General features: G+C 36.4%; 1 protein-coding gene across 1 annotated transcript; it reads left to right on the top strand.

The window, feature by feature from the left end:
* Positions 1-125: 125 nt before the first annotated feature.
* Positions 126-26360, top strand: ST13 (ST13 Hsp70 interacting protein). The gene is made up of 12 exons (XM_016205313.2): positions 126-260; positions 4108-4162; positions 6214-6289; positions 8210-8280; positions 8853-8919; positions 15486-15570; positions 15707-15817; positions 18008-18110; positions 19329-19445; positions 20459-20510; positions 22861-22994; positions 24235-26360. Exons 1-12 carry the CDS (start codon positions 151-153, stop codon positions 24361-24363), a joined length of 1110 nt encoding a protein of 369 aa, XP_016060799.2. The 5' UTR covers positions 126-150; the 3' UTR covers positions 24364-26360.

The raw sequence follows: 26360 nt of genomic DNA, 5'->3' as shown, positions 1-26360 counted from the left end.
CGTTGGGGGAGGAGCCCGCGGCCGGGGAAGTTCTGGTCTGTTCTGCCTCGCGGCAGCCGCCCCCTTCCGCGCGGTCGCGCCGAGGTAGCGCCCGTGCCTAGAACCCCGCAGCACCCTAGCCGCGCCCGCCGCCTCCCTCGCTTCCCTACCATGGACCCCCGCAAAGTGAGCGAGCTTCGGGCCTTCGTGAAAATGTGTAAGCAGGACCCGAGCGTTCTGCATACGGAGGAAATGCGCTTCCTGAGGGAGTGGGTGGAGAGGTGAGACCCGGGCCTGCGGACCGTTGAGGGTGGGAACCGGGACCACCGGAGGGGGAGCTGGGCCGGGGCTGGCGCGGGGCGGAGGAGCGGCCAGCTCGGCGACAGGGGCCAGCGGAGTCGCCGCCTCTTCGTAGCTCGTACCCTGGCCAGGAAAGGGAGGTGACTTCCAGGGGCTAATGGAAAATCGGGTAGCTTAATACAGAGGCGGAGAAGGACGAGGCAGAGCTGGCTCCCTGCACCCTGAAGTCGCCAGGGGTGTGTTTTGGGCGAAGTATAAACTCAAAAGATTGCTAGGACTTGGGCACTGGGCACGAGGGGGGAGGGTTGAGAGCTGCAAGACTTCGCTTTCGCGTGGAGTTGTTTTTCTTGAAATCTCTGGTGTCCTGATTGGGTTGCAGTGTCGCACAGCAGCTCCTTTACAGACTGTGCCTTTAAGTAGTGTTGTAATATTGGTTACTGATTTCATAAAGTTATAAAAACGGTAGCTGTATTTAATTGCCTTTAAAGTTATAGCGGTTCCAACTGCGTATAATTATTTTGAGAATCACTTCTACCTCCGTAGTAGTAGTGTCATTACTCCCAAGATTTTTCAAGGACCTGTGTGTTTCCATGATCTGTTCTTGTCATCTTTAGAGTACTTCGCTACGTGCATGGAATTAATTGTATAGGCATTGTGCCAGGTGCTAGGAAACAGTATTAAGCACAGCCTAGGGATACAGGTGAATAAATACAAAAATTTGTTTTGATATTTACCATATAATAAAGATTAGTGTTCTACACATTGAAGGGGATTTAAGGGAGAATGAAATCTTCCCCGAAATGATTTTTAAAAATCACTAGTACTGGTGGGGAATTTAAGAGAGATTACATACAACTTTGCACCTCATGGTGGTAAATAGCCACAGTGCGAGGCAATGCGACTTCTAAGATCTGTTTACTTTAGTAATATTTTTATAGGGGATGGTGAACCCATAATTAAATATTTGAGAAAGACTATTTTGAAAGACTATCTCAGGAAGAAACTTAAAATCTATCAGTGTTGTCTGTGAGGGTATAATTTTTTTCCTCACCAGTTTTCTAGTATTTTTCTAAGATTTTTTAAAGTTTTTTTATTGATTTGAGAGAAACATCGAACCCGCAACCTGATTATGTGCCGTGACCGGATTTGAAGCTTCCATGTCTTGGTGTACTGGATGATGCTCCAACCAACTGTGCCACACTGGCCAGGGCGCTACTACAAGAATTTTGCGCATGTTATATATATGAAATTCTGAGAACACTTAAAATTAGTTACCATAGTAGCTTGATAACTACTGTTAATAACTTGATGATCCAAAAGCATCACTTAGGATGCATGTATGCTTTCGTTCTCTAATATTTACTCATTAAAGGAAAGTGCCTACAATTAATAAATTGTTCCTAAAATTCCAGGTGAAGCAGAGACATACCACAGGAAGAAATAGCTGGTACTAAGAGTGAACATTATATTGAGTGGATACTATGTTTTGTTCCACTCCTAGAGAGAAAAAGAGGACACTGAAGAAAATGTTAAAGCATACAAGAACAGTGTTGTAACTTGTGCTGGAGTGATTATGGCTATGTAGAGAATTCCAGTTTAGATTCTGGAAAATATTGTTAGGCATTATTTCCAAAAATTAACCATGTCTTTATTTTAATGTTTTCCATAGGTAATTCCAGTTTTTATATTTTTCTTGTTTCTTCCTAAATTGTTGATTTAAGTATGGGATGAAGCATCTTGGCATGTGTAGGGGCCTTATTCTGAACTTAAATAGAAATATTAACATAGATGCTTTTGCTGTGTCTCTTTCAATCTAAATTAAAATTTTTGTATTCTCTTAAGGCCTTTGCTTCAGGTGTATGAGTTCCTCTTTTGCATAGCAGTCTTAAAGCAGTCCAAGATTGTAGGAGATCTGGCAGATGTGGAGACTTCTAGGTCCAGGAATATTCCTAGGCCTAATCCTACTATGAGGGTTCCACAAGTTGAAACTATTTCAGAGTTCTTTCCATTCTGGGTTAGCCATAGATGCCCGGGCTTAGACAGCAATGGACATTTGCTTATTTGTCATCATTTCTACTATTGTTTATAGCTTAACATTTTATTTGCTATTGAGAATTTATTAGCTTAACAACCTTTTAAATTGGACAAAAAGAAATATGGAGAAAAAATACTCGGCCTAGTAGACAGTGGGCATTCAGGGAGACTACACTGTCTTTGACAAATATGTTTTGACATGTTTTTGCTTTTCTAGAGGGAGAAGCAGGTCTGACACTATTTTCTCCCATTTAACAACTTGGTCTACTTTGTATCTTACATGTGCTTTTCAGTAACTTTTCTTTTCTTGATGAGAGAGAGACATCAATGTGTTGTTCCACTTATTCATTGGTTGATTTTTGTATGTGCCCTGACTGAGGACTGAATCCCCAACCTTGGTGTATCAGGTCAATGCTCTGACCAACTGAGCTACCCAGCCAGGGCTTCAGTAAATATTTTAAATGACGTGAACAGAAAGCCACCTACCGTCAATGAATTTAGAATATAGCACCCAGTTTTTTGAGCATATGCATAAGTAACTATAGCATAAAGTAGATTGAATGTTATAGAATTAAAAGAATAGTGACTGGTCTTGTGTGATTCCATATGAGGAAGGTCTCTGCACCAGTCCTACTTGATAAGAGGAAAAGACAAGAGGATTTAGTCGTAAGCTAGATTTAGAGTTCTTACATTCCAAATTCTAGTTAACTACTGGAAGGTAGCACCAGTTTATAGGTATAGAAATTTTAGTTAATGCTTTCAAGATTTAAAACAAATTAGTTCCCTGCCCAGGTTTCCGGCTTGATCCCCATTACAGCGCATGCAGGAGGCAGCCAATCAGTGTTTCTAAGGCAAGTTTTAGTTGAGTCTTTGTGACCTTCAGCTTTTACTATTGTGGAGTGCCCTTTAATCCACTGAATATTTTAGTCGTTGCACTGTTGCATGTAGCCCACATGCTTCAGAGTCTGCCCCAAATGGAGCATATAGCACTAATTTTTTCTAGTCTTATTTTCCCTGTTTTAGAGTTGTTTGTACAGTTAGTCCTCACCTAACATTGATAGGTTCTGTGACTTTAAGCAAAATGACATGTAATGAAACCAGTTTTACTATAGGCTAATTGATATAAACAAGAGTTAGGTTCCTACAGCATCTCGTCAACCTTATAACAGCATTATATGAAGACCTGGTGTATGTAATTCATGGTGTTGCTCTGGAACATTTGGGGTGATCCTGGAACATTTGGGGTGAAAAGGGCTTGCCAGTGCCAAGAGGAAGTACTAGTGGGTGAAGTTTCGAGGGGAGAAGGAGAAAATACATAATGTGGGCGTGTGAATAAGCAAGAGGAATCTTTATAGGCCCCAGTCAGAGGAAACAGTTTGAATTATTATACAGTGACTTCATAATTGTTTCCTGAAATGTCTTTTTTAATTTAATTGCCATCTTACTGGATTTTAATATATATACTGAATTCTAAACTAACTTGTTCAAATGATTTTATGTTTTTCTGCCTCTTTTCATCTGGGAATGGACGCAGAGAAGCTATGTAATTGTTTCTTAGGCTTATTGAGGCAAAGAATGAGTAAGATTTTCATTAACCAGTACGCTAAAAAAGAAATAAAATTTTAAGCTGAAAAACCCTCTTAATGCTGAATTATTTAAATTAATTGAGTTTTTACTCTTTTAAAGTTTGAAAAGGTAATCTGAATGTCTTTTTTCCCAGTATGAATAAATGTTGCTTGGCTTAGTGAATTTTACTTTTCTAAACAAATATCTTTTTTTCTCATCTTCCTCAAGCATGGGAGGTAAAATACCACCTGCTATTCATAAAACTAAATCAGAAGAAAATAAGGTAAGTTATGAGTTTTGTTTGTATGTTCAGTAGTAAAGGACTATAAGGTCTCTTAGGGATTTTTTTAATATATGTAATTTTTTTTTTAATCCTCACATAAGGATATTTTTTCCATTGATTTTTAGAGAGAGTAGAAGGGGAGGAAGGGGGAGTGAGGGAGGAACATTGACGTGAGAAACATATCGATTGGTTGCCAACCAGGGTGGGAATGAACCTGCAACCCAGGTACATGCCCTTGACCAGAAATCGAACCTGAGACCCTTTAGTCTGTGGCCCAATGCTCTAACCACTGAGCAAAACCTGCCAGGGCTTTTTTATAATTTTCTGAAATACGTTTTTACTGATTTCAGAGAGGAAGGGAGAGGGAGAGAAAGTTAGAAACATCAATGATGAGAGAGAATCATCGATCAGCTGCCTCTGCCCCCCCCCCCGCCCCCGGGGGGTGGAGCCTGAAACCTGGGCATTTGCCCTGACCAGGAATTGAACCATGACCTTTTTGGTTCATGGGTTGACGTTCAGCCACTGGCCAGACTCTTAGGGATGTTTTTTAACTGCTGCTCTTAAATGACCACTACTGATTTCCCCAAGGTCACTTGGATATAAGATTTTTGTAAAATTTCTGTTTGGATAACACATCCCTGGAAACTGATTTAAAACTGAGAATTTGGGGTTGAATGTTCTCTGTGTTTTAGAATAAATAATATTCTTTTTATGCATGACCTGTAAGTGGTAAGCTTTGTGATTGAGTGCATTTGTAGTCTTCATCATTGTATCTTTAGCACCTAGCACAGTGTTTTATGCACTGTAGCTACTTTATTAATATTTGCAAAGTAAATGAATAAATAATCCAAATCAGTAATTCCCAGTATTTTTTAGTGTGGTTCATGGTGTTGCTGTTTTATTTAGAATCCTAAACAAAGTTTTTCTATTTCAATATGGAACTAGAAGTTATATCTTTGAACAAGTGAAATAAAAGAAGTAAAGCTAACACCCCAGAAGTAGTTATTTTCTTAGATGAATTGTCTGTTAGAGTTTGGTAGTTTCTGAGCCCTAGACAGGATGTTTTGCCATGTGATAAACATGTATTAAGACAAAAGTATATTTAACCTATACCTCTGCTCTGCTAAAAAAATTTGTAGTGAAAGCATTTTGATTTAGAAATTATGACTGGTTTGTTTCTCAGTTATGCTAAAGCATCTGGTACCTTGTACATGGTAGAGACTCAGTGCATGGATATACAGACCACACTGGTTACTTATAGGATGGGAAGGATATATGGGTGTACTCTTTAAATTCTTTGAATTTTCATCATTTGTGAATTATAATTCCATAGTTGCTTATTGGGAATTCTAAAACTCAAAAACTCTTGAAAATATTAAACTTAGTAGATTTGTTTGGCACTAAAACATTTGAGTAAACATGAGGCTACTTAAGTTTTATTATTATTATTAAGATATGTTTTTGTTGATTTGAGAGAGAGAAGAAGGGAGAGGGAGAAGGAGAAACAGCAATGTGAGAGAGACATCTATCTGTTGCCTCCCATACGGGCCCCGAATGGGGATCAAACCCGAAATGTAGGTGTGTGCCCTAACCGAGAATCGAACCCCCACAACCTTTTGGTGTACGGGACAATGCTCCAACTGACTGAGCCTCCTGCCCAGGGTGAGGCTATTTATAATTTTAATCCCACTTATTATGAATGCTCAAACCTTATTTTGCAGAAGTAATGTGTTTAATTATGGAGAGTTGTGGACTTCAGTGCCTGTTGAAGGTGTTACATTATATATGCGTCTGTATTAGCTTTCTAAAATCCAAAATATTTTAAATCCTAAAACTATCATCTAAAAGGTTTGGATGAGGGGCTGGACCTATATAAAACTTTAAAAGAAACAAAGACAGAAAACTAAAATTTGTTTACCAAAACAAAACAAGAAAGGAAACATGCATGAAATCCAATGCATGTGAATAGTTTATACATAAAATTGTACAAATTAGTATAGCTATATTATGTTATTAAATACTGATAGTATTGTTTGCCTTCCCTTTGCTAGGAAGAAAAAACAGATAGTAAGAAGGTGGAGGAAGACATAAAGACAGACGAACCATCAAGTGAGGAAAGTGATCTAGGTGAGGAGGTGGTAGTTTATACTTGATAACCCTCATGATGAGATCCTGTGTTGATTTTTTACTAATTTAACTAAATCAGTGCTATCTGTTAGAAATATGATGTGAACTACATTTGAAACTTAAAATTTTCTAGTAGCCACATTAAAAAAATTAGGTGAAATTAATATACTTAAACTGATCTGTCTAAAATATTAACATTTTAATATATAGTCAACATGGAAAGGTTATTAATGAAATCTCTTTTCATATTAAGTCTTCAAAATCCAGAGACTATTTTAGACTTCTAGCATATCTCAATGCAGATGTTACGTTTTTGTTGGAAGTACTTGATTTGTATTCAGACTTCATGAAATTAGTAGTTGAAAATTTGTTATGTGCCCAAGTAGTTACAAATATACTTAGAAGTTTTCCAGTAATGGCATTGAGAACCAAAAAAGTACTCTTTTTTTTTTTTTTCTTTTTAAGATTTTTTAAAAATCGATTTTTAGAGGAAGGGAGAGAGAGAGAAACATTGATGTGAGCGAAACATCAATTGGCTGCCTCCTGCACGCTGCCCTCTACTGGAGATTGAGCCTCCAACCCAGTCACGTGCCCTAACTAGGAATCAAACCAGCAACCTTTCCATGTGTGGGACAACGCCCAACCAACAGCCACACCGGCCAGGGCAAAAAATTATTTTCTTTTAGTATTTGCATCCATGTTAATAAAACTGGTTCATTTTAGAAGAATTGTTACCTGTGTCATGAGTTTGGTGGAGGTTTTGTTGTTGTTTTTTAAGATTGCAAAACTGATAATATAAATCTCTTCGTAAATTTTGAAGTCCTTTGAGAGACTGTAAATACATACTCCAGTTATTCTGGGCAATCTCTTAATTCACAGAACCTATCTAACGGCTAAAGAAAAGTACTTAAAATTTTGAATCAATTGACCTTTGTTGTTATTAGCAAAGGCTTGTTGTTTGGGGGCTTAATTGAAGATCTTTAACTTTTTGTAAAATACCTTTTTTAGTCTTATAATTTTCTAACAATTTTCATAACTAATTTTTTTTTTTTTTACCAACTCTGTCTAAAAACATTTTATTTTTTGTGCATGAATTCAAACTGTTTTATAATTAGATAAAGCTTACAAGTTCAGTTCCTGTTAAAAATTGATTAAAAGAAATTTTTTGTTGGATGTTAATTCTGATTTCAGGTAGCTAATTTTAAATTTCTGTTTTTGACTGTTAAAAGTAAACTTTTTATCAAATTTACTATTTGCTCAAAATATCTCCTAATATTATTTATTGTTTTTAAAAGTTTATGTATGTACACACACACACATATAAAAAAACCAGTTATTTTGCTAGATTTTCTGTAGCAAATTGTGGTTGTCCATTATGAAATTTACAACATACCTCTTTCTAGCCTTCACTATTTTGGTTAGAGTGTGCTGGCTTTGGAGCTTGATTCTGCATCATTATTTTAAAATGAAAATTTATCCAAACTTTTTAAAAACAAAAATGATTATATTAATATTAACTGTTTCATTATGATTCACATCAAAGTATCACTGTAACTTGTGCTATCTGTATAAAATATTTTTTAAAACATTACAATACATTGATGTATAGAGCAAGACATTGGAACTGAATCAGTTTGTTGAAACTGACTAAAATCAGTGGTGTGTCAGTGTATAATACTAGAAAACATGCATTTGCCAATATTCCCACTATAATACAGTGATAAATACCTTACATAATGCAACAGTTAAAATGGAATGTAGTCTTACCAAAACACTAAAGTTGTGTTTAACGGAGAAATATTTTCCAGTGCATTATTTTAAGTAAAAATAACATACAGTAAAAATACTCAGTTAATTAGCTGTACTAACCATAGTTCATTAGTTTTTAATAGCCTCGTGCGTCATTTTTTTCTTTGGCAGAAATCGATAATGAAGGTGTGATTGAACCAGACACTGATGCCCCTCAAGAAATGGGAGATGAAAATGTAGAGGTAAGTTCAATGGCTTACTTTCTACTTTTTGCAGTGATTTTATGACTTAGTAAGACAAGGGTAGAACAACCTCCTAAGTTGGGATGGAGGGGAACAAAGGTACTATCTAAGGCAGAGTGTAGAGAGGAAAATCTGTTGTTTTCATGTAAAAGATTAAAACTCATCCTGTATAATTTCTTTTTTTTTAAAAAATGTTTTCATTGATTTCAGAGAGAGGAAGGGGGAGGGAGAGAGAGAGAAACATCAATGACGAGTCATTGATCTGCTGCCTCCTGCCACCACCACCACCCCCCCCAGGGGGGGCTGAATCCAAAACCTGGGCATATGCCCCAACTGGGAATCCAACAGCAATGTCCTGGATCGTAGGTCGATGCTCAACCGCTGAGCCATGCCTACCGGGCATGTATAAATTCTTATTCAGGTATTATAATTATTCTTTTGGCTTTCTGGAGACTAGAGAAAAATGAGTAAAAGTAGGGTTTGTGACCACCTCATTCCTAAAAAGTCCAAATTGCTTTCTTTTTCTGTTTGCTCTCTTTACTATTCTAAGTCTGCTTTTAATTTTCCCCTAGATAACTGAGGAGATGATGGATCAGGCAAATGATAAAAAAGTGGCTGCCATTGATGCCCTAAATGATGGTGAGTGATTTTTTTTACTCTTTGTTACATTTCTGAGATACTCCAGATACTCTCTTCTGTACTGTAGTAACTGTTAAATAGTGGGGAAGGGAACTTAAATTTATTGAATATCTTATACTGAAGAAGAAAGTGTCCTATTTTCCACTCAACCCCTCCCCATTGATGAAGAGGCTGAAATCACTCAGTTATCAGTTACCTTGCTCCAGGGCATAGACAGATTCTGATGTGATTCACACTCTGCTTGCCTTGAATCTTTCTCCACTGAGAAGAGGCCTTGGCTTTGAAAAGGTGAAGGACAGGACAGGGAGGAAGAGGACAAAAGTAGGATAAATGGGTACGGAAGGAAACTTTGGGTAATGGGTGCACGATGCAGCATGCAGATTATGTTTCGTTGAGTTGTACACTTGAAACCTGTATGGTCTTGTTAACCAATGTCACCTCAACAAACTCAATTAAAAATAAAGTCATTGATTCCAATTTGGGGACATTATTGTTTACCTTTTAAAAAATCCTCTTTTGCCTGGCTGGGCCTGGCTCAGTGGTTGAGTGTCAACCTAGGATCCAGGCGATTGGGGTTCGATTCCCGGTCAGAGCACGTTCCTGGGTTGTGGGCTCGATCCCCAGTCGGGGGGTGCAGGAGGCGGCCGATCAGTGACTCACCATTGATGTTTCTGTCTCTCTCTCTCTCTCTCTCCTTTCCTCTCTCTGAAATCAATAAAGATTTTTTTTTTTTAATTAAAAAAATAAAATAAAAAATCCTCTTTTGTTATGATCATCTCTTAATACTGTTCCAATAAGCCTCTTTTTTTTTCAAGAGAGTAAAAATCACGTAGGACTTTAACCAATGGGATATAAATGGAATCTTGGTCTGGTACATCCTTGGAGGCATGTATAAACTATAAAAGATAAGAGTACAGTGCACCCCGGCCAGGCGTGGCTCAGTGGTTGAGCGTCGACCTAGGATCCAGGCGATTGGGGTTCAATTCCTGGTCAGGGCACATGCCCGGGTTGTGGGCTCAATCAATGACTCTGTCATCATTGATGTTTCTATCTCTCTCTCCCCCTCTCCTTTCCTCTCTCTGAAATCAATAAAGATATATTTAAAAAAAAAAAAGTACAATGCAAAAAAAAAAGTGAAAAGCCCTCTAGAAAAGTATTAGAACAGTGGCCCTCAACTTTTGAAATAGTAACACCCTTGACAAATAATGTTCATAGGCATAACACTCTTGTTGTAGTCTGCATGTTAGATCCGCTTCAAAAAATCCTATCAGAGTGGGAGAGTGCTGATAGTGTTCAGTATATTGTTAATCAGTTACATTTTTTATAAGAAAAGTCATTCATTAGCTTGAGTACTATGCACATCCCTTCATAGCTGTGTGGTAGTGTGTCACAATGCCATTGTTGAAAGATGCTGGTGTGCATTTGGACTTCATCCATAAGCTTCGAAGATAACTTGGTTTTATTTTCAAAAGAGATTAGTATTGATTGCTGTTTCAAGTTGGCAAGCACTATATTTACCTCCATTTTTTTTGTAATCCCACCACCTTCTTAGCTTAGGTTCTTATATTTATACTATTGCAATTGTCTTAATACTTGGCCTACCTGAAATACCTGTTTCCTTTATTGATTATTCTTATTTAGAACAGTTTTTGTTTTTGTTTTTTATTGATTTTAGAAACATTGATTTGTTGTTGTTCTATTTATTTATGCATCATTGGTTGATTCTTGTATGTGCCCTGACCAGAGACTGAACCTGCAACCTTGGCATATTGGGATGACGCTCTAACCAACTGAGCTATCTGGCCAGGGCCTAGAACTGCTTTTTATTGTTAAACACACTCCCTTGCTTATAACCTGCGACTAGTTTTTTGCATATATTCTGAAGATCTTCATCATAACATTAGACCTGCTAGAGTCAGACCCCATATTTTGCCTTCCCAGCCTTGTTCTCTTCTTTTTGAGTATTAACCTTCCATTCCAGCTAGACCTTGCTCTCGTACAATGTTTTTTACTTGTGCTCTACTGTTTCTCTGTAAAGTTCTTCCTCTGTTTCATTTAAAAAAAAAAAAAAAAAAAAAGTTTTTATTGATTTCAGAGAGGAAGGGAGAGGGGGGAGAGAGAGTCATTGATCAGCTGCCCCCTGCACGCCCCCGACTGAGGATCTAGCCCACAACCTGGGTATGTGCCCTGAGACTGGGGGATCCAACAGTGGTCTCTTGGATTGTAGGTCGATGCTCAAGTGCTGAGCCATGCCAGCCAGGCTATTTCAGCTTTTAATTCATACTAATCCATGGACACCAGCCACTTCTCTTCCTGAGTGTTCCTTTTCCATACTATAATTTTTTAAAATTTCCCTACCACATAAGATTTCTATGTACCCAACATTTATTTGGTGCTTTCTACATGCTTGGCAGTTTTATTATGTTTTAATGTATATTATTTATTAAAACCTTATAGTACTCCCATTTTACAGATTAATGAGTAACCTGAGGCTCAGAGAGGTTTTGACTTGCCCAGGATCTTAGTGTATCATATTGTCAATTCATTTATTATGTCACTTATTTTGGCTTACTGTCTTTATTTTTAAAAATTCATTTTCTTATTGACTTAGCAATATTTAATAAAATGAAAATAAGCTGCCACCACCTAAAGTCATGTTCTTGTTTTTCCATATTTGCTTCCAAGCTATGTTTGTTTGTAAATTTAATCTAGTTCTAATTTTAGAATATGTACAATTTTATAGTATATTCTAAAGGGATAAAATACTAGTATTCTAAGTTAAGAATTGTAGGTTTAGACCCCACCTGGGTTTGGAGAGTCTGGAATATAGTTAAACAGTGGACTTACGGAACCATAGTGCTTGGGTTTGAATCCCAGCTTTGGCAGTTACTCGCTAGGTAAACTTGGGAGAAGTGACTCTTCGCCCGTTTGTTTTCTCCTTTGTAAAATAAGAATAAGAGTACCTACCTAGTAAGTCATGGGGAGTAAAGGAGTAAAGGTGTGAGATATGCTTAGAATAGCACCATGTATTCTCGTTAAGTAAGACCTTGGTGTTTCCAGCAGTTACGTTATTAGTAGTATTTTTATTATGCTTTTTCAGTTTAGTGTATTTATTCAAGTATCTATTGAAGGCTTACCATGCTCCAAGCAGTATTTTAAATGCTGGATATATAGTGGGAAATAAAACAGTCCCAAGTTCTTTACCTCATGAACCTCACATACTACTGGGGAACAAAAAGTAACAGGTGCAGGTGATGATAAGTGCAGCGAAGAAAAGTAGAGCTGAGTAAAGGGATAGTCCGTGATGGAAGTTGTGTATTAAATAGGGCTGTTTGGCACTGTGAAGAGAGCAAGGCAGGTGAAAAAGGGTTTTCGAGACAGAAGAGTGAGTACAGAGCCTAACCACGAGGCATGTGTAGTAGTTACATAGGTAGTAGCAGAAAGGCCAGTGTAGCTGGAGTGTGGTGAGTGAAGGGCTAAGTGGTAGAATTAAGGTAAAAAGCGTGCCTGAGAGGCGAGAAGGTGGGGGAGGGCGCTGTGAGGAAGGTGGACAGGTCTCTGACCGTGTAGCCCATGCTGTGGACCCAGGACTTGTCCTTAAGCGTAACAGGAAGCCGTTGAAGGGTTTGACTAGGGGAGTTTTGTAGTGACTTGAATTTGCTTTTGTCTTATTTTTTTGTTTTTATTTCATTTTATTTTATTCTTCGTTTGTTTTGTTATTTTGGATTTGCTTTTGAAAAGGATTATTCTTGCTAGTTTATGTACATCAGATTTGATGGGCAAGTAAGGATGTGTTAGTTCATTGGAGAAGTAAAAGCTAAAACATGAGTCGATGTGCCAGAAGTATATTAGGAAAATAACCTGTGAGGGGAAATGGGGGACCAGAGGGAGCCAGAGGAGTCTGGGAAGGTAGTGAGATGATCGTGTAGGTCTCACCCTGTGTGGGAGACGGAAGGAAGGTTGTGTGGGAAAAGTCTTCAGCTATGGGTGTGTTTCTAAAAAAGTATTAGGAAGCCAAAATTGCCCATTAGAGGGGTTGCACATTTCACAAGAATGGGCCTGCCTTGGTATCTGCTTTATTCAGTCATTAACTGGGAATAGCTTATGAAGTATATGCTTGAGCGCAGAAGATGGGGTGCTCAATCATTTACGCTTCCCACAACAGTTCTAAGGTGCATTTTTATGACCCCCACAGAGGGAAAGGAAGAAATTGAATCTTATTGTTGTAGTTGAGGTGGCTAATGATGGTGGCTTGGATTAGGGCAAAGGTTCCCAAACCCTCTCTGTTTACAGTGCCCTTAGTGTCTTGTCTTTTTCACAGCACTCCTATGCCAAAAAATTTGCATTTAGCATTTCATTTATAATATAGCTTTAAGTCTAAACAATTTAATAAGTATCTATGTCCTAACAAGTTACTGATTATTTGAAAAAATAATTTATACAAATTTAAGAAAAGTATATTTAATTTTATTCTTAACTGACTGTGTTTGTTTTCCAATAAGCTGAGTATATAGGTTGGGCACTAAACAGCTTCTCAAATTTTGGAATCAGATTGGACACTGCCACCCTATTCACGTCTGTTTTTCTTCAGTTCTTAATTTTTATCATAGCAACTATGAAGAAACAGTTTTTCAAAGATACCAAAAGGAATTTAGTGATTGATCCAGTGTTGAAACTGAACCATGTCGAGCCAGTAGTTTGCTAACAAACTGTCCTGTGACCCATTGGTGCACAGGAAATCTTGGGACTAGGGTGATAAATAAAGAGTGGTTGGTTAGGTTCTGGATATATTTTGAAAGTAGAGATAAGACCATTTAGGTTTTAGATTGGGGAGTCAAAAATGACTCCAAGGTTTTGGACTTGATATAGATTAATATAGGCATACTTTGGAGATATTGTGGGTTGGATTCCAGGCCACTGCAATGAAGAAATAAAGTGAGGTGTAATCTTTTTGCTAATGGAGAGTCTTGCCCTCAATTTGTAAAAAACTCAACATCTATGAAGCACAATAAAATGAGAAATGTCTGTAATTGCCAAGCTATTGCCTCCTATTTTGGTAAAAATTTAATGGAACGTAGCCTTACCCATTCATTTATGTATTGTTTATAACTGCTTTCCCACTACAACAGGAGGGTTAAATAGCTATGATTGTTAAGGTCCACAAAGCCTAATATATTATTATATGGCCCTTTGCAGGAAAGTTTGCCAACCTCTTAGACTAAATGGAAGAAGCATTTATTTAATCAGGAATATTAGGGATAGGGATGGGGTGAATAGATTTGGAGATGGGGTAGGAATTAAGATTTAGTTTTGAACATGGTAGGTTTGAGTTGCTTGTTAGACATCCCAGAGTAAGTAAGTTGTAATAGACATCCGTAGTAACTAGTAAGACTGAACATTGTTCCGCATTGTTTCATGAGTTCTATTAGGTCCTTTACACATTTACTAACTGGATAAATAAATTTTCAAAGTGAATTGTGGCCTTTACTTTGAAATTCTGTCTGTATCTTGAGTTCCTGTGTTTCCTATGTCCAAGTAAATTAGACTTTATGCAAAGAACTGTTCTAATTCTATAGTCTGTTTTATTTGTTGAACGACTTCACTAAAGGGACTAATAAACAAAGAAGCTAACTCTGTGAATAGATACAATAATGTGGGTTGTGCTCTTCAACAAGTTCTAGTTTTCTTGAATTTTTATCATTCCTATGAATTAAAATAATTCTTTTCAAAAATAATTTTTTCATGAGCCCCTTGAATATAGTAGGAATACTTTTTTTATTAAATTTAATTTTATCCTTTTAACTTAATGGATAAAAAATTTTAATGGAATAAAATTGATTTATTCTTTAAATTGTATCCTTTTTTGTGTGTGTGTTTATTTTTAAAATATTACAGATTTCCCTTTTTCTCCCCAATGACCCATTCCACCCATCCATTTTTTCTTAATTAAAATTAATGTGAGTCCTGAGAGAGTGATACTGTCTCTGTCTTGAGTGATTTACAGTATAAGTTTGGTAAAGTTTTGCTCTTTTTTTTTTTTTTTAATTTTTAAATTTTATTTTTTAAAATATTACAGATGTCCCTTTTTCTCCCCAAAGGTTTGCTTTTAGAGCTAGCTTTGTATGTTATTTTAGAAACTAGTCCTTTTTTTTCCTGATCTAAATAAAAAATGTAAAAGACTGCCTGGCTGGCGTGGCTCAGCCGTTGAGCATCAACCTCTCATCCAAGAGATCGAGGTTCAATTCCCGGGCAGGGCATGTGCCCGGGTTGCCGACTTGATCCTCAGTGAGGGGTCATGCAGAAGGCAGCCAATCAGTAACTCTCATCATTGATGTTTCTCTCCCCCACTCCCGTCCTTTCTCTAAAATCAATAAAGATATATTTTTTTAAAAAGTAAAGAATGTGAAAGACTAACTGGACAAGAGACCAACAATTTTTCTTTCTTTTTCTTAATTTTTTTTTGTTGTTGTTTAAAATATTACAGATGTCCCTTTTTCTCCCCAATGACCCGAACTTAATATTTTTTATCCTCTGGCTATTTCTCAATAACTTTTTTTTCACTTTAGGTGAACTACAGAAAGCCATTGACTTGTTCACAGATGCCATCAAGCTGAATCCTCGCTTGGCCATTCTGTATGCCAAGAGAGCCAGGTGAGAACGCTAAACAAAATAGCATCCCCTGGTGAATAATTTCCCATCATTTATTTAAATAGACTTGCTTCTGTAGCAGTCCCAAAGTTGGCGTTGTTTTAAATGAATACTTTTTAATACCACACTTATTTTTTAGTGTCTTCATCAAATTACAGAAGCCAAATGCTGCCATCCGAGACTGTGACAGAGCTATTGAAATAAATCCTGATTCAGCTCAGCCTTACAAGTGGCGAGGGAAAGCACACAGGTAAGTAATGGAATTTATTTATTTTCACAACTCTTTATTGAAATCTGATGTTTTTGAACATGCTTTTCTAAAAACCAAAATTGCCTAAAGATTTAATTTCTAAGTAATAATTGTGTGTACGCCATATGAAAAATTGAGAGAATACCATAAGGAACAAATAAGAAAATAAAAATTCACTCCTTTTGTTCAAAGAAAGCCACTGTTACAGTTTTTTATCACATATATCCAAATTTATGGTAAGGATTTTTCTCAAAATTATCTCCGGGAAAAGAGAGTTGCCTTTGTCTACCAAACTCACAGTCGGGACTTTGTCTGGAAATAAATGACAAAGATTTATCAGGGTCTTAGGGGCTTCACAAACTAGAAATACAGCTAAGCAATACCCAGAGTATTCTGAAGAAAAAAGAAAAGCTGAGGGTTCTCAAGTAGAACGTTACATTCTTGAGAAGAATCGGTTCTGCATTCTTAGCCCACAGGTTGGTCCAAGACTGTCATCATCAGATATCCTATGGTCTGAACAATGAAACATTTTCATCTGAGGTCATTCTGAAGGTTTCATGTATGTCCAGGCATTGACACACAATGCATTGATGTACATCTGGGTATTGATGCAAGACTGGAAAGTTTAAAAGTTTAAGTTCCTGGAGTTGGTTAAAACAAAAATAATCATTTCCTTATGCCTCAACCCACTTAAAGTTAATAATTTGGAAGCTTGACCATAGTGACCCCATTTTATTTCTTCACTCTATTCCTCACTTTGTGTCAGTATCCTTACAAATTTTCTCTTATTTTCAGATTTTCTCTTTGCAACTTAACATTAAACAACCAATATATTGTAGAAGAAGGAATTCACTAGCCTCCAACTACTTCAGTCAATGCTAAGTCATCTGAAAAATCAGAAAAAGGGGCAAATAAAGAGGTGAATTTAGCCCAGATTAGTAATCATTCCTGGAAGCAAAACATTGTTGTACAAATGGGTATTTGTGGCTTGGAGATGAAATATCCAATGGCATTGACATCTTACGTGGAATGAACAAGTGCTGTACTTCAAGTGTGGGTGGAGGTGAAGATGATTATACTTGGGCCAACTGTGTTTAAGTGACTCAAAAAAAAAGTAGCTCTAGTGATTATTAAGACACGTGTCAGTGATACAGTTAAAAGGTTGGAATGAAATTTACTAATGCTCTGTTGGTACAGGAAAGCTCATGCATTGCCATTGATCCTCTTGAGGCCCCAGTAGTATTTGAGCATTTTCTTTCTTCTAGTAGAACATAGAATGGACTCATCTTGTAATTTGCCTGTCCTAGACTTGGAAGTAAACCATTTTCTCCAAGAAACCATAGTTAATTTTAGTGGGGATTATATTTATCGAAACTAAAGTTTGGCCACTAGATGTGTTTATTACTTCCGTAATAGCCTTCTGTCATTTCAGTGGACAAAATCAGAAAAAACATTTTTAAAATAATAATTTTATGAATTTTTTAGTTTATACTGATACTTTTGATTAAAACGCAACATTAAATGTTTTTTGTATTTTTGACACTATTACCTCAAGATAAAATCTTTGCCCCTAATATATTTACCTACTTGTGTTATCCTACCATATACATAAAATTTTCAGAGTCATACCTTGGAGATAATATCTTTAAGTAAAGTTTAAAGGTTTTTTTGTTGCAGTTTTTATCTATATCCCACTGAAGATATACTGTCATAATGCCATTTTAAATTACTTGAATTATTATTTTATAAATACGTTTTTATTGATTTTTTTAGAGAGAGAGGGAGCGGGGAGAGAGAAGCATCAATTGGCTGCCTCCTGCGCATCCCCTGCAGGGATCGAGTCCAAAACCCAGGCATGTGCCCTGACAGGAAATCAAACCAGAGACCTCTTGTTGCAGGGGATGATGCTCAACCAGCTGTGGCACACCAGGAGGGCAAGAAGTCAACTAAGGTTTTAGACATTTTTTAGTAGAAGAATAGGTTTAAAGTTAGCCATAAAGGAAATTTAAACTTCTTCAAAGTTTTATAAAGTAGAACATAGTAATTGAATTGGTTCATGAAAATTTTTGGTTCAATATTTAACTTCACCCCCTTCTATAATAATCCTTTTTTATAATAAGGAACAAAGACACCAAACTACATAAGTGAATATGTATGAAAGACTCTAAAATGAGTTTAAATCTGTTTCAGACTTCTGGGCCATTGGGAAGAAGCAGCCCATGATCTTGCCCTTGCATGTAAATTGGATTATGATGAAGATGCTAGTGCAATGCTGAAAGAAGTTCAACCAAGGGTATGTTAAAGTAGAGAAAGGGGAAGTCATTGCTGTAATGCTCCATGGCTCTAGTACTTAGCCCCCATTAGTAAATTATCTGCAAAATAGGTTCAAAGAAACAACCCTTTGAAAGTTTCATCTGTAATCACTGGAGTTTGTGCTCAACTCAGGAAATCTCATTTGGTTTTCATGCTTTCATTTTTCATGCTGTATTATAGCAAGCTCCATTACTTTGTTTGCACGCCTTCAATAGAATTACAATGAAAAAGAAATGAAAAGGGGGACAAATGGAAGATCTATAAAATGCGAGCCAAGACTGAGTTTGACCTGTCCTTATTTATCGTAGGTATATATAGCCACAGTATAAACATGAGGAGCCTGTGATAGTTAACAAGTTCAGCCTTTTAAAAGTGGTAATATTGAATCCAAAAGCTAGAATATTGTTTCAAGGTAATTTCTATCTAAAACTGTTAATTAAATTAATTTTAATGCATTCACATGGTAAATCCTTGAGCTTTGTGGGAAGTTATACTGCCAAGAATTTATTCCCGAAGGTTTTAAGGTAGTGCAAATTTAATTTAGCTTAGCTACTAATGTGAGAGACTTTTATTTTTTTTTCTCATAAGAGAGCTAACTCAGCAAGGTTATTGTGAGATATTCTAGAATATGAGGTTCTTAAAAATCACAAATAAGCTAATGTAATGGTTGAATATGAATCATTTAATTTATTCTTTGAATAAGTAATAGATTCCACGTACTTGTCATGAACAATGTCCTAGTGCCTGGTATACATATTTTCTTTCTTAGTTCTTATAGCATTTCTGTAAGACTTACATGTTTCTCCTCCCCAATCCCTCATTTTACGGATGAGGAAAGTTACATATAGTTAGGCTGGCAAATAACTGGTATATGTGTTCCCAGTTTCTTCCTTCCCATGGCAGGTACCAGACAAGAATTGCCGTGCAATTTGAAACCTAATTGTCTTCCTTGCCCCAGTTAATTGTTTGAGATTTATAACACTTCTAACTTCAAATCCTAGCCTCTTTCCTCTATTTCACAGTGGACTTGTAAAGCCTGAGTTACCTCTGGTCTTTTTCTATCAGGTAAATCTGTCATTATTCATAACTATGTCTTAAACACCTCTCCACAAAGGAAAGTAGTTCTTTAACAAAACTGTAGATATGAATTGGCTTTATTCAACTCTTACAACATTTTTCTGTGGTCCTTTTTTCCTAGGCCCAGAAAATTGCAGAACATCGGAGAAAGTATGAGCGGAAGCGGGAAGAGCGAGAGATCAAAGAAAGAATGGAAAGGGTTAAGAAGGCTCGGGAAGAACATGAGCGAGCCCAGAGGGTAAAGTGTCTATAGCTAAACCATTAAAGGGAAACATAGTAGATGAGATCTTTTAGGATATTCTAGTTCTTGAGGGATAATGATAGAGGGAGTTTTCTTTCTCTTTCCTACTTAATTTGTAGGGATACTTTTAGTCTTTAAATTCTTAAGTGAGTTTATATTTCACCAACTTATATTTAGTTAACAAAGTCATAATATATATAATCTTGAAGAAAAAAAAAGTTATCCATAATTTATCTACAATATTGTTGCTGCTATTAAGATTTCTTCTGTTTTTTTCCTACATTAGCCTTTTTGTATTAATGCCATCAATTTTATCTACTTATTTTTAATATTGTTGAATAAAAGGACATAAAGTTGTATTATAATTATATAGCATTACATCCTAATTTTTGTCACTTTATATTTTTAAGCATTATGCTTGATTTTGGGGATTATAGTTTATAATCTTCAAAAGTAATTTTTACATTTATATATCTCCTGGTGACTTTATAACTGGTTATGAGGGAAGTTTAGGTACATTTCCATTTACTTTATGTTTAAGAAAACAACAAAAACAAAGTCAGTAAATCTCTAGTTGTATTTGTTGTTTAGTTACGTAAGGAGAGTATAGAAAAGGTGAACTTGGGAAACAAAGGTCATGGGAGTTTTAGTAATCTAACCATGTGCTTTTATTTTGGAATTTAAAAATAATAATTTAGTTTTTATGAGCATGGACAGACATAACTATTATAAATTGCTTTCCAGGTTTTTTTTCCTTTCCAAAGTAGAAGTAAAACACTACTTAGAATCATTATCAAAAGTAATGCTTATTGAGAAATCCAATTGGAAATTTGGGGGTGGTTGTAATGGGGTGCATCCTTTAGTCCATTCTTTCCATTTGAAGTTTTTCATTCTTTTAAGTCATATAACTACGTTATTTTACAATTTTTTCCATGATTCTGCGTGGATAGGGTAGGGGTGGGGAGCAGGACTTTGCCCCTCTGTTACATAATTTATTTTTTCTATTAAAGGAGGAAGAAGCCAGACGACAATCAGGAGGAGCTCAGTTTGGCTCTTTTCCAGGTATTTTAAAATAAAAATTAAACCTATTGGTATTGTAAATAATTGGAGAATATTCTGATTTGAGGGCTCTGATACATTTATTATATTTAATACCCTTAGTCCCTAGGACACTGAAGAATCTAGAATGTTAGCCTCTAGAAAGTTTCATTCTAATAAAAATTTTATGTTAGTGGAAAGACTGTTATTTTCCTAACACTTTGAGCAGTATACCTTTTAAAAATACCTGGCATTTATTGAGGCCCAAGCATTGTATCTTTATTAAAAGACTACAGGAATTGGTTGTGATGGATTCAAAGTATTTCTAAATATCTGTAATGGAATTTTGTCTATTAATACTCATGAGATAGTAGGTAAAAGTGCTGTATGAAATTATGAGGCACAAAAAATGCTTTAAGTCCAGTGTAAAAATAATACACACTCTTCCCTTTCCTGTAAATGTCAAGTGATCTGAATTACTAGCGAGGCAAAGCCTTGAATGATACCATAGACCTATATAATACAGGTAGAAGAGCAGTTAAAAGGGCACTCAGAATGAATGAATACTTCCTGAATGAGGCAGTATGAAATTTATATAAAAACCGGGAAGATATTTTTTTCAAGTTAATTATTGTAATGGGGAATCAGCTGTTTAATAGTAACCAGCTTTCTCTATAGGGTTTATAGAGGCAGCTATAGACCGCTTATGCTTCTATGCCATGGCTAAAAAACATAGCCTCTATTTTGAAAGATCATGCGCCAAGCAACTAAAAAGGGAGAATATATATTAGAGATGACTTGTAGTTCGAAAAGGCAAGAAAATTTTAGTTCATAGCTTACTTCCTATTTATAATATGAATGATCTTATGTCAGGTACCTTTGTTTTAGAAAATGACTACTAATGTAGACTAGTAGTAGAGATAATTTTTTTTTACATAGTTTTTATTATCTAGATTTGACAAGCAGGTTGGCTAACTTACTGAATTGGGTCAGTAATTTTTTATGGGTATAAACTAGTTTTTCAGTCAGGAGCAGCAAGAGAAACTAGAAGTTTTTAGATTGCTTAGATCTCCTTATCTGTGATTGTTAGTTACTTACTGGGCATGTTTAAATTATTGAGCCAGGTGGTAATGACTTTGTAGTCCATATTTCTGCCCCCTTTTTTGGTTTTATTACATTGACCCCTGATTTGTAGAATACATTGTTACCTGTATTTCCCTATAGAATTATATTGGTATAATTGTTATTTCAGAATACTTTCAGTGGACATAAAGATAGTGAGAAACTGAGTAGAAAATAATTTTGGCGTATACTAGGAGAATGAAATCCTTTTTGCTACAGCATTGTTCTCAGTGTAAAGAAACACCAGGAGTGCTTGTTAAAAATGCAGATTTTCAGTTTCACTTTCAGAAATTTTGATTCTGTCTAGCGTGGACAGCTTTTTATAACAAGCATTCTGTGTAGTTCTTGAAGGAATAACTGCTCTAGAGGAATATAGTTTTGGGGTTTTTTGATCAAGAACAACTAAACTCTTATGAATTAACTTTAAATTAAAACAAATAATATTAAATTCTGTAATTCCAAGGGACTGTTAGCTTTTTATTTTAAGGTAAGATTAGTTTTCTTTTTTTAAGAGTGTTGTTGCTAGGGTAAAAAATGAATCAAGAAGGTAGCACACTTTGATTTATAGCCTTGTTTTTTAAGAGAAAGTTTGAAGGTAAAAATTGTATCTTGTTACATCGTTAGAATGTTCAGACTGTTTTGTTTAATAGCATAGTACCCTTTTTCTTTGTGCATGTATGTGTGTTATTTTAATGAGTAGTGTTGATGCAAGAAACATCCAGACCTGTAAAGAAGTTGTTGTGTGTGTTTTTTATCCTTACCCAAGGATATGTTCATGGATTTTTTTAAGAGTTTATTTGAGCCAAAACTAATGACAGTTGCTGGAAAGCAATGTCTCAGATGCTTTGGAGAATAACAGTTTTACAATTTCTCCTATGAAATTAAGGAGAAACATACCGCACATTACATGAAGTTGGGGAAAAGCAAGGTGGGGATTGGATTACAGGAGAGTTAACAAGATTATGTGCTCTCTTGAGGGTGGTTACTAGTTTCAAAGGTGTGTTAACCTAGATGCACAAAAATAATGGACAGGGCTGGCTTAAGGTAAAGATAAACCTTTTACTAAAGAAGTTATAAACCTGGGACCTAACTACCCACTATGACCTGCCCAGTTAGTAATTTATGATCGGATCACCCTGTGAAGTTACTTTCTATATATCTCCTTTTTCATCTGTAGTAGAAAATAGTGTACTATTGGATTACTTGGGAATTTGGTTGATGTCTATACAGTGTTTTTCATTTATTTTTGTAGGTGGCTTTCCTGGGGGAATGCCTGGTAATTTTCCTGGAGGAATGCCTGGAATGGGAGGAGGCATGCCTGGAATGGCAGGAATGCCTGGGCTCAATGAAATCCTTAGTGATCCAGAGGTTCTTGCAGCCATGCAGGTGAGACTTAGAAAAACAGAGTGGAACTTTATTAGTACTGCTAAGGCATTTCTTTCATAATTCTGTGTGGGGACAAAGGTTACTCTGTCAGCCAAGTTTTATTGATCTGAATTACCAAGTAGCTAACTCTGCACGTGTGATAGTCTTTTTTTTTTTTTTCCAGAATGAGGAGCTTAATTTTTTTTTTTTAAGATTTTTTATTGATTTTGAGAGAGAGAGAAACATCAGTTGGCTGCTTCCTGCATGGTCCATACTGGGGATTGAGCCCTCAACCCTGGCAGGTACCCTGCCTGGGAATTGAACCAGCAACCTTCTGGTGCACCGGATGACGCCCAACCAAGCCATACTGGCCAGGGCACTTATATAAATATTTTTAATCCTCACCTGAGGATATTTTTTCCATTACTTTTCAGAGAGAGTGTAGGGGTGGGGAGAGAAACAGAAACATCGATGTGAGATAGACACATCGATTGGTTGACTGGGGCCAGGCACAGTCCTGCAACCGAAATATGTGCCCTTCGCCAGAATCAAACCCTGGACCCTTCAATCCAAGGGCTCATGCTCTAACCACTGAGCCAAACGGGCCAGGGCAGGGTGCTTAAATTTTTTAAAATTGTTTTATATTTTTTATATCTTTATTGGTTTCAGAGAGAGGAAGAGAGAGAGACAGAAACATCAATGATTAGAGAGTCATTGATCGAGCCCACAACCCAGGCATGTGCCCCGACCGGGAATCGAACCCTGATGGCCTGGATCCTAGGTCGATGCTCAACCGCTGAGCGATGCCCGGCAGGGCAGTTTTCCTTTTCTTTATATCAAGATTGTAGCCCAGCTGGGCGTGGCTCAGCGGTTGAGCATTGACCTGGGATCCAGGCGATCGGGGTTCAATTCCCGGTCGGGGCACATGCCCAGGTTGTGGGCTTGATCAATGACTCTCTCATCATTGATGTTTCTATCTCTCTCTCCCTCTCCTTTCCTCTCTCTGAAGTCAATAAAGATATATTGAAAATAATAAAAAAATAAAAATCTTAAAAAAAAAAAAATTGTATATGCTTTTTTTCATTAGTTAAAGTGACTTGAGTTTGACTTTGAAGGGGGCATTAATAATAATTTATATTTCAGGGACTTGTCCAAATCCTCAGTAATTTGGCCATGATAAAATTATAGGTCTAAATAAATAGATAGGATTTAAGATAATAAGCTTGGTGACCCATAGAATTTTTAAATGCTTTCTTTGCAGGATCCAGAAGTTATGGTGGCCTTCCAGGATGTGGCTCAGAACCCAGCAAACATGTCAAAATATCAGAGCAACCCAAAGGTTATGAATCTCATCAGTAAATTGTCAGCCAAATTTGGAGGTCAAGCGTAATGCCCTTCTGACAAATAAAACCCTTGCTGAAGGAAAAACAACTTGGATCACCCAATGGATGTCGCAATAATACAAACCAGTGTACCTCTGACCTTCTCGTGAAGAAAGCTGGGGTGCTTTGAAGAGAATCCCTACCCCTCTGCCCCAAATGCAGCTGTAACATTTTACAGTGGTTTGCCATTATGGTATTTGTTCAGATAATGTTTTCCTACTAGGAATTATAAAGTTTAAACACTTTAAACCTTAAAGATATTTAAAAACAAATTAAAAGGGTGTGTTAAACCCTACATTTTTCTTTACTAATCATTTTGGTGTTTTCCTTTGAATTAATTGGGCAAAGATACTTAAGTATGGAAGATTTATTGCTCAGTTTGAGTGAAATAAAGGTTTATTAGTGGGAAGCAAATATTTAAATAGATAAAGTTTGAGTTGGATATATGGTTACCTCAGTAACCACATATTGTGTGGTTAAATACCCATTTTGATTTATCTTCGTAAATGCTTTGTTTTTTAAAAAATGATTTATTTTGAACTAATAGGGACTACCAGTAGAGCAGTAGGACGTGGGTAGGGACTGGAAGTATGAGACAGGGCAGCTGCAGTCTTAGATTTTGTATAACACGTACCCTTGTACAGATGCATTTAAATCTTACACTGTGGTGAAGGGATGATTTTTATAATGCTGGAGTAGAGTTGGATTACTTAGCTCTGTTCTTGTCTGATATATAAAATAAATGTTTCATGTTATTTCCACATAGGGGAAATAGGGAATACTTTTCTTTTTGTATTTCTATGTTTAAAATTACCTGTTGTGGTTAGAAAATACCCACTCTTTGTCAGCTTTCAATTTGTTTTTACCTTTTTCCCCTTCTTTGGCTACAGATAGTCCTTTTTCACTAGCGTCATTGCTGCTAGTGAGAAATTCACAGCATAATTGCTTAAGCATACTCAATGCTGGGTTTAATTTAATATGTAATGCATACAGTGATTGACTACGTAGGGTAGTACCCATAACAGCTGTAGTTTCCTTCTTGGCCAGGAGATTTCATATTTAAGTATTAGATTTCTATTTTGGTGAAATCTTATATCAAAAAATGTTGGAAGGAAGGATTCCCTTTGGTGTTTGGTCTTCTACTTAGGAAATAGCAATTGAGTTTATCTTTGTATTTTGGAGAGAGTATGAGGTTTGAATTAATTGAGATACATAGAGGAGAACCTAAATTCTTGATCCAGCATGAATTATAAAATTGATGAGATCCATGGTGGTTCTTTATTGTAGAGTTACTGGTATTATAAAAGATGTATTGTTCTCATCAGCTCTTAAATACTGCAGCTATATTTTCACCTCTTTTTCCCTCTCCAAGGATAAAGAAAATTGTTTTCTCTTGTATATTGAATTCCTATATTTAGACCAAGTCCAGACACTACCAGGAATTTCTGGGTTTCTACCTGTCTTTCAATTAAAATGCTAGTGTTTAAAAGCAGTTTCAAGGGGTGAGGCCCTGTGTACTTGGCTTAGTTGAAGAATCAGTGGTAGGAACAGTAAGGTAAATTCCATGGAATACATTTCTGAAATAGCACATATCTGAAATCATACGTTGATTCAGATTCTAACCCTTTGCTGTACGCGAGCCGATAGAAATGCATCTGTTACATAAGTGAGAAAAAGCCGTATGCTAACTGAGCATGCTTTTTACACCCTTTAGAAATACTCGGCATATAAACTAGCATTTGAGCTTGCCAGTGTTCTTTTTGTTAAGTGTGTGTGCGCCTTTCCCAGAGTTTGCAGTGTATGCTGTGAACTCAAGAAGATCGGTTGCTTTGGAATTCCAGTTGTATGTGATTTGATTGCTCAGCTCTACGTCACCTGAGCACATTCTAACGTTGCAAGTACTGACCATGAATGGGTAAAAGTAAAATGGGTCTTCTGAAAACGTGTTCTGTGCTTTTAGAGTTTTAAGTTCCACAAATAAAAAATACGTTCATTTTCATAGAAA

The sequence above is a fragment of the Miniopterus natalensis genome, chromosome 2 (genome assembly GCF_054644295.1).
Source record: "Miniopterus natalensis isolate mMinNat1 chromosome 2, mMinNat1.hap1, whole genome shotgun sequence".
NCBI lineage: Eukaryota > Metazoa > Chordata > Mammalia > Chiroptera > Miniopteridae > Miniopterus > Miniopterus natalensis.
The sequence above is the reverse complement of the archived record's forward strand: the minus strand, read 5'-3'. Positions and strand labels throughout refer to the sequence as shown.

Coding starts and splice junctions, on each gene's coding strand:
- ST13 (XM_016205313.2), top strand. CDS start 151: ATGGACCCCCGCAAAGTGAGCGAGCTTCGGGCCTTCGTGAAAATGTGT. Junction 4,163..6,213: donor CTAAATCAGAAGAAAATAAG/GTAAGTTATGAG, acceptor TCCCTTTGCTAG/GAAGAAAAAACAGATAGTAA. Junction 20,511..22,860: donor TCAGTTTGGCTCTTTTCCAG/GTATTTTAAAAT, acceptor TTATTTTTGTAG/GTGGCTTTCCTGGGGGAATG.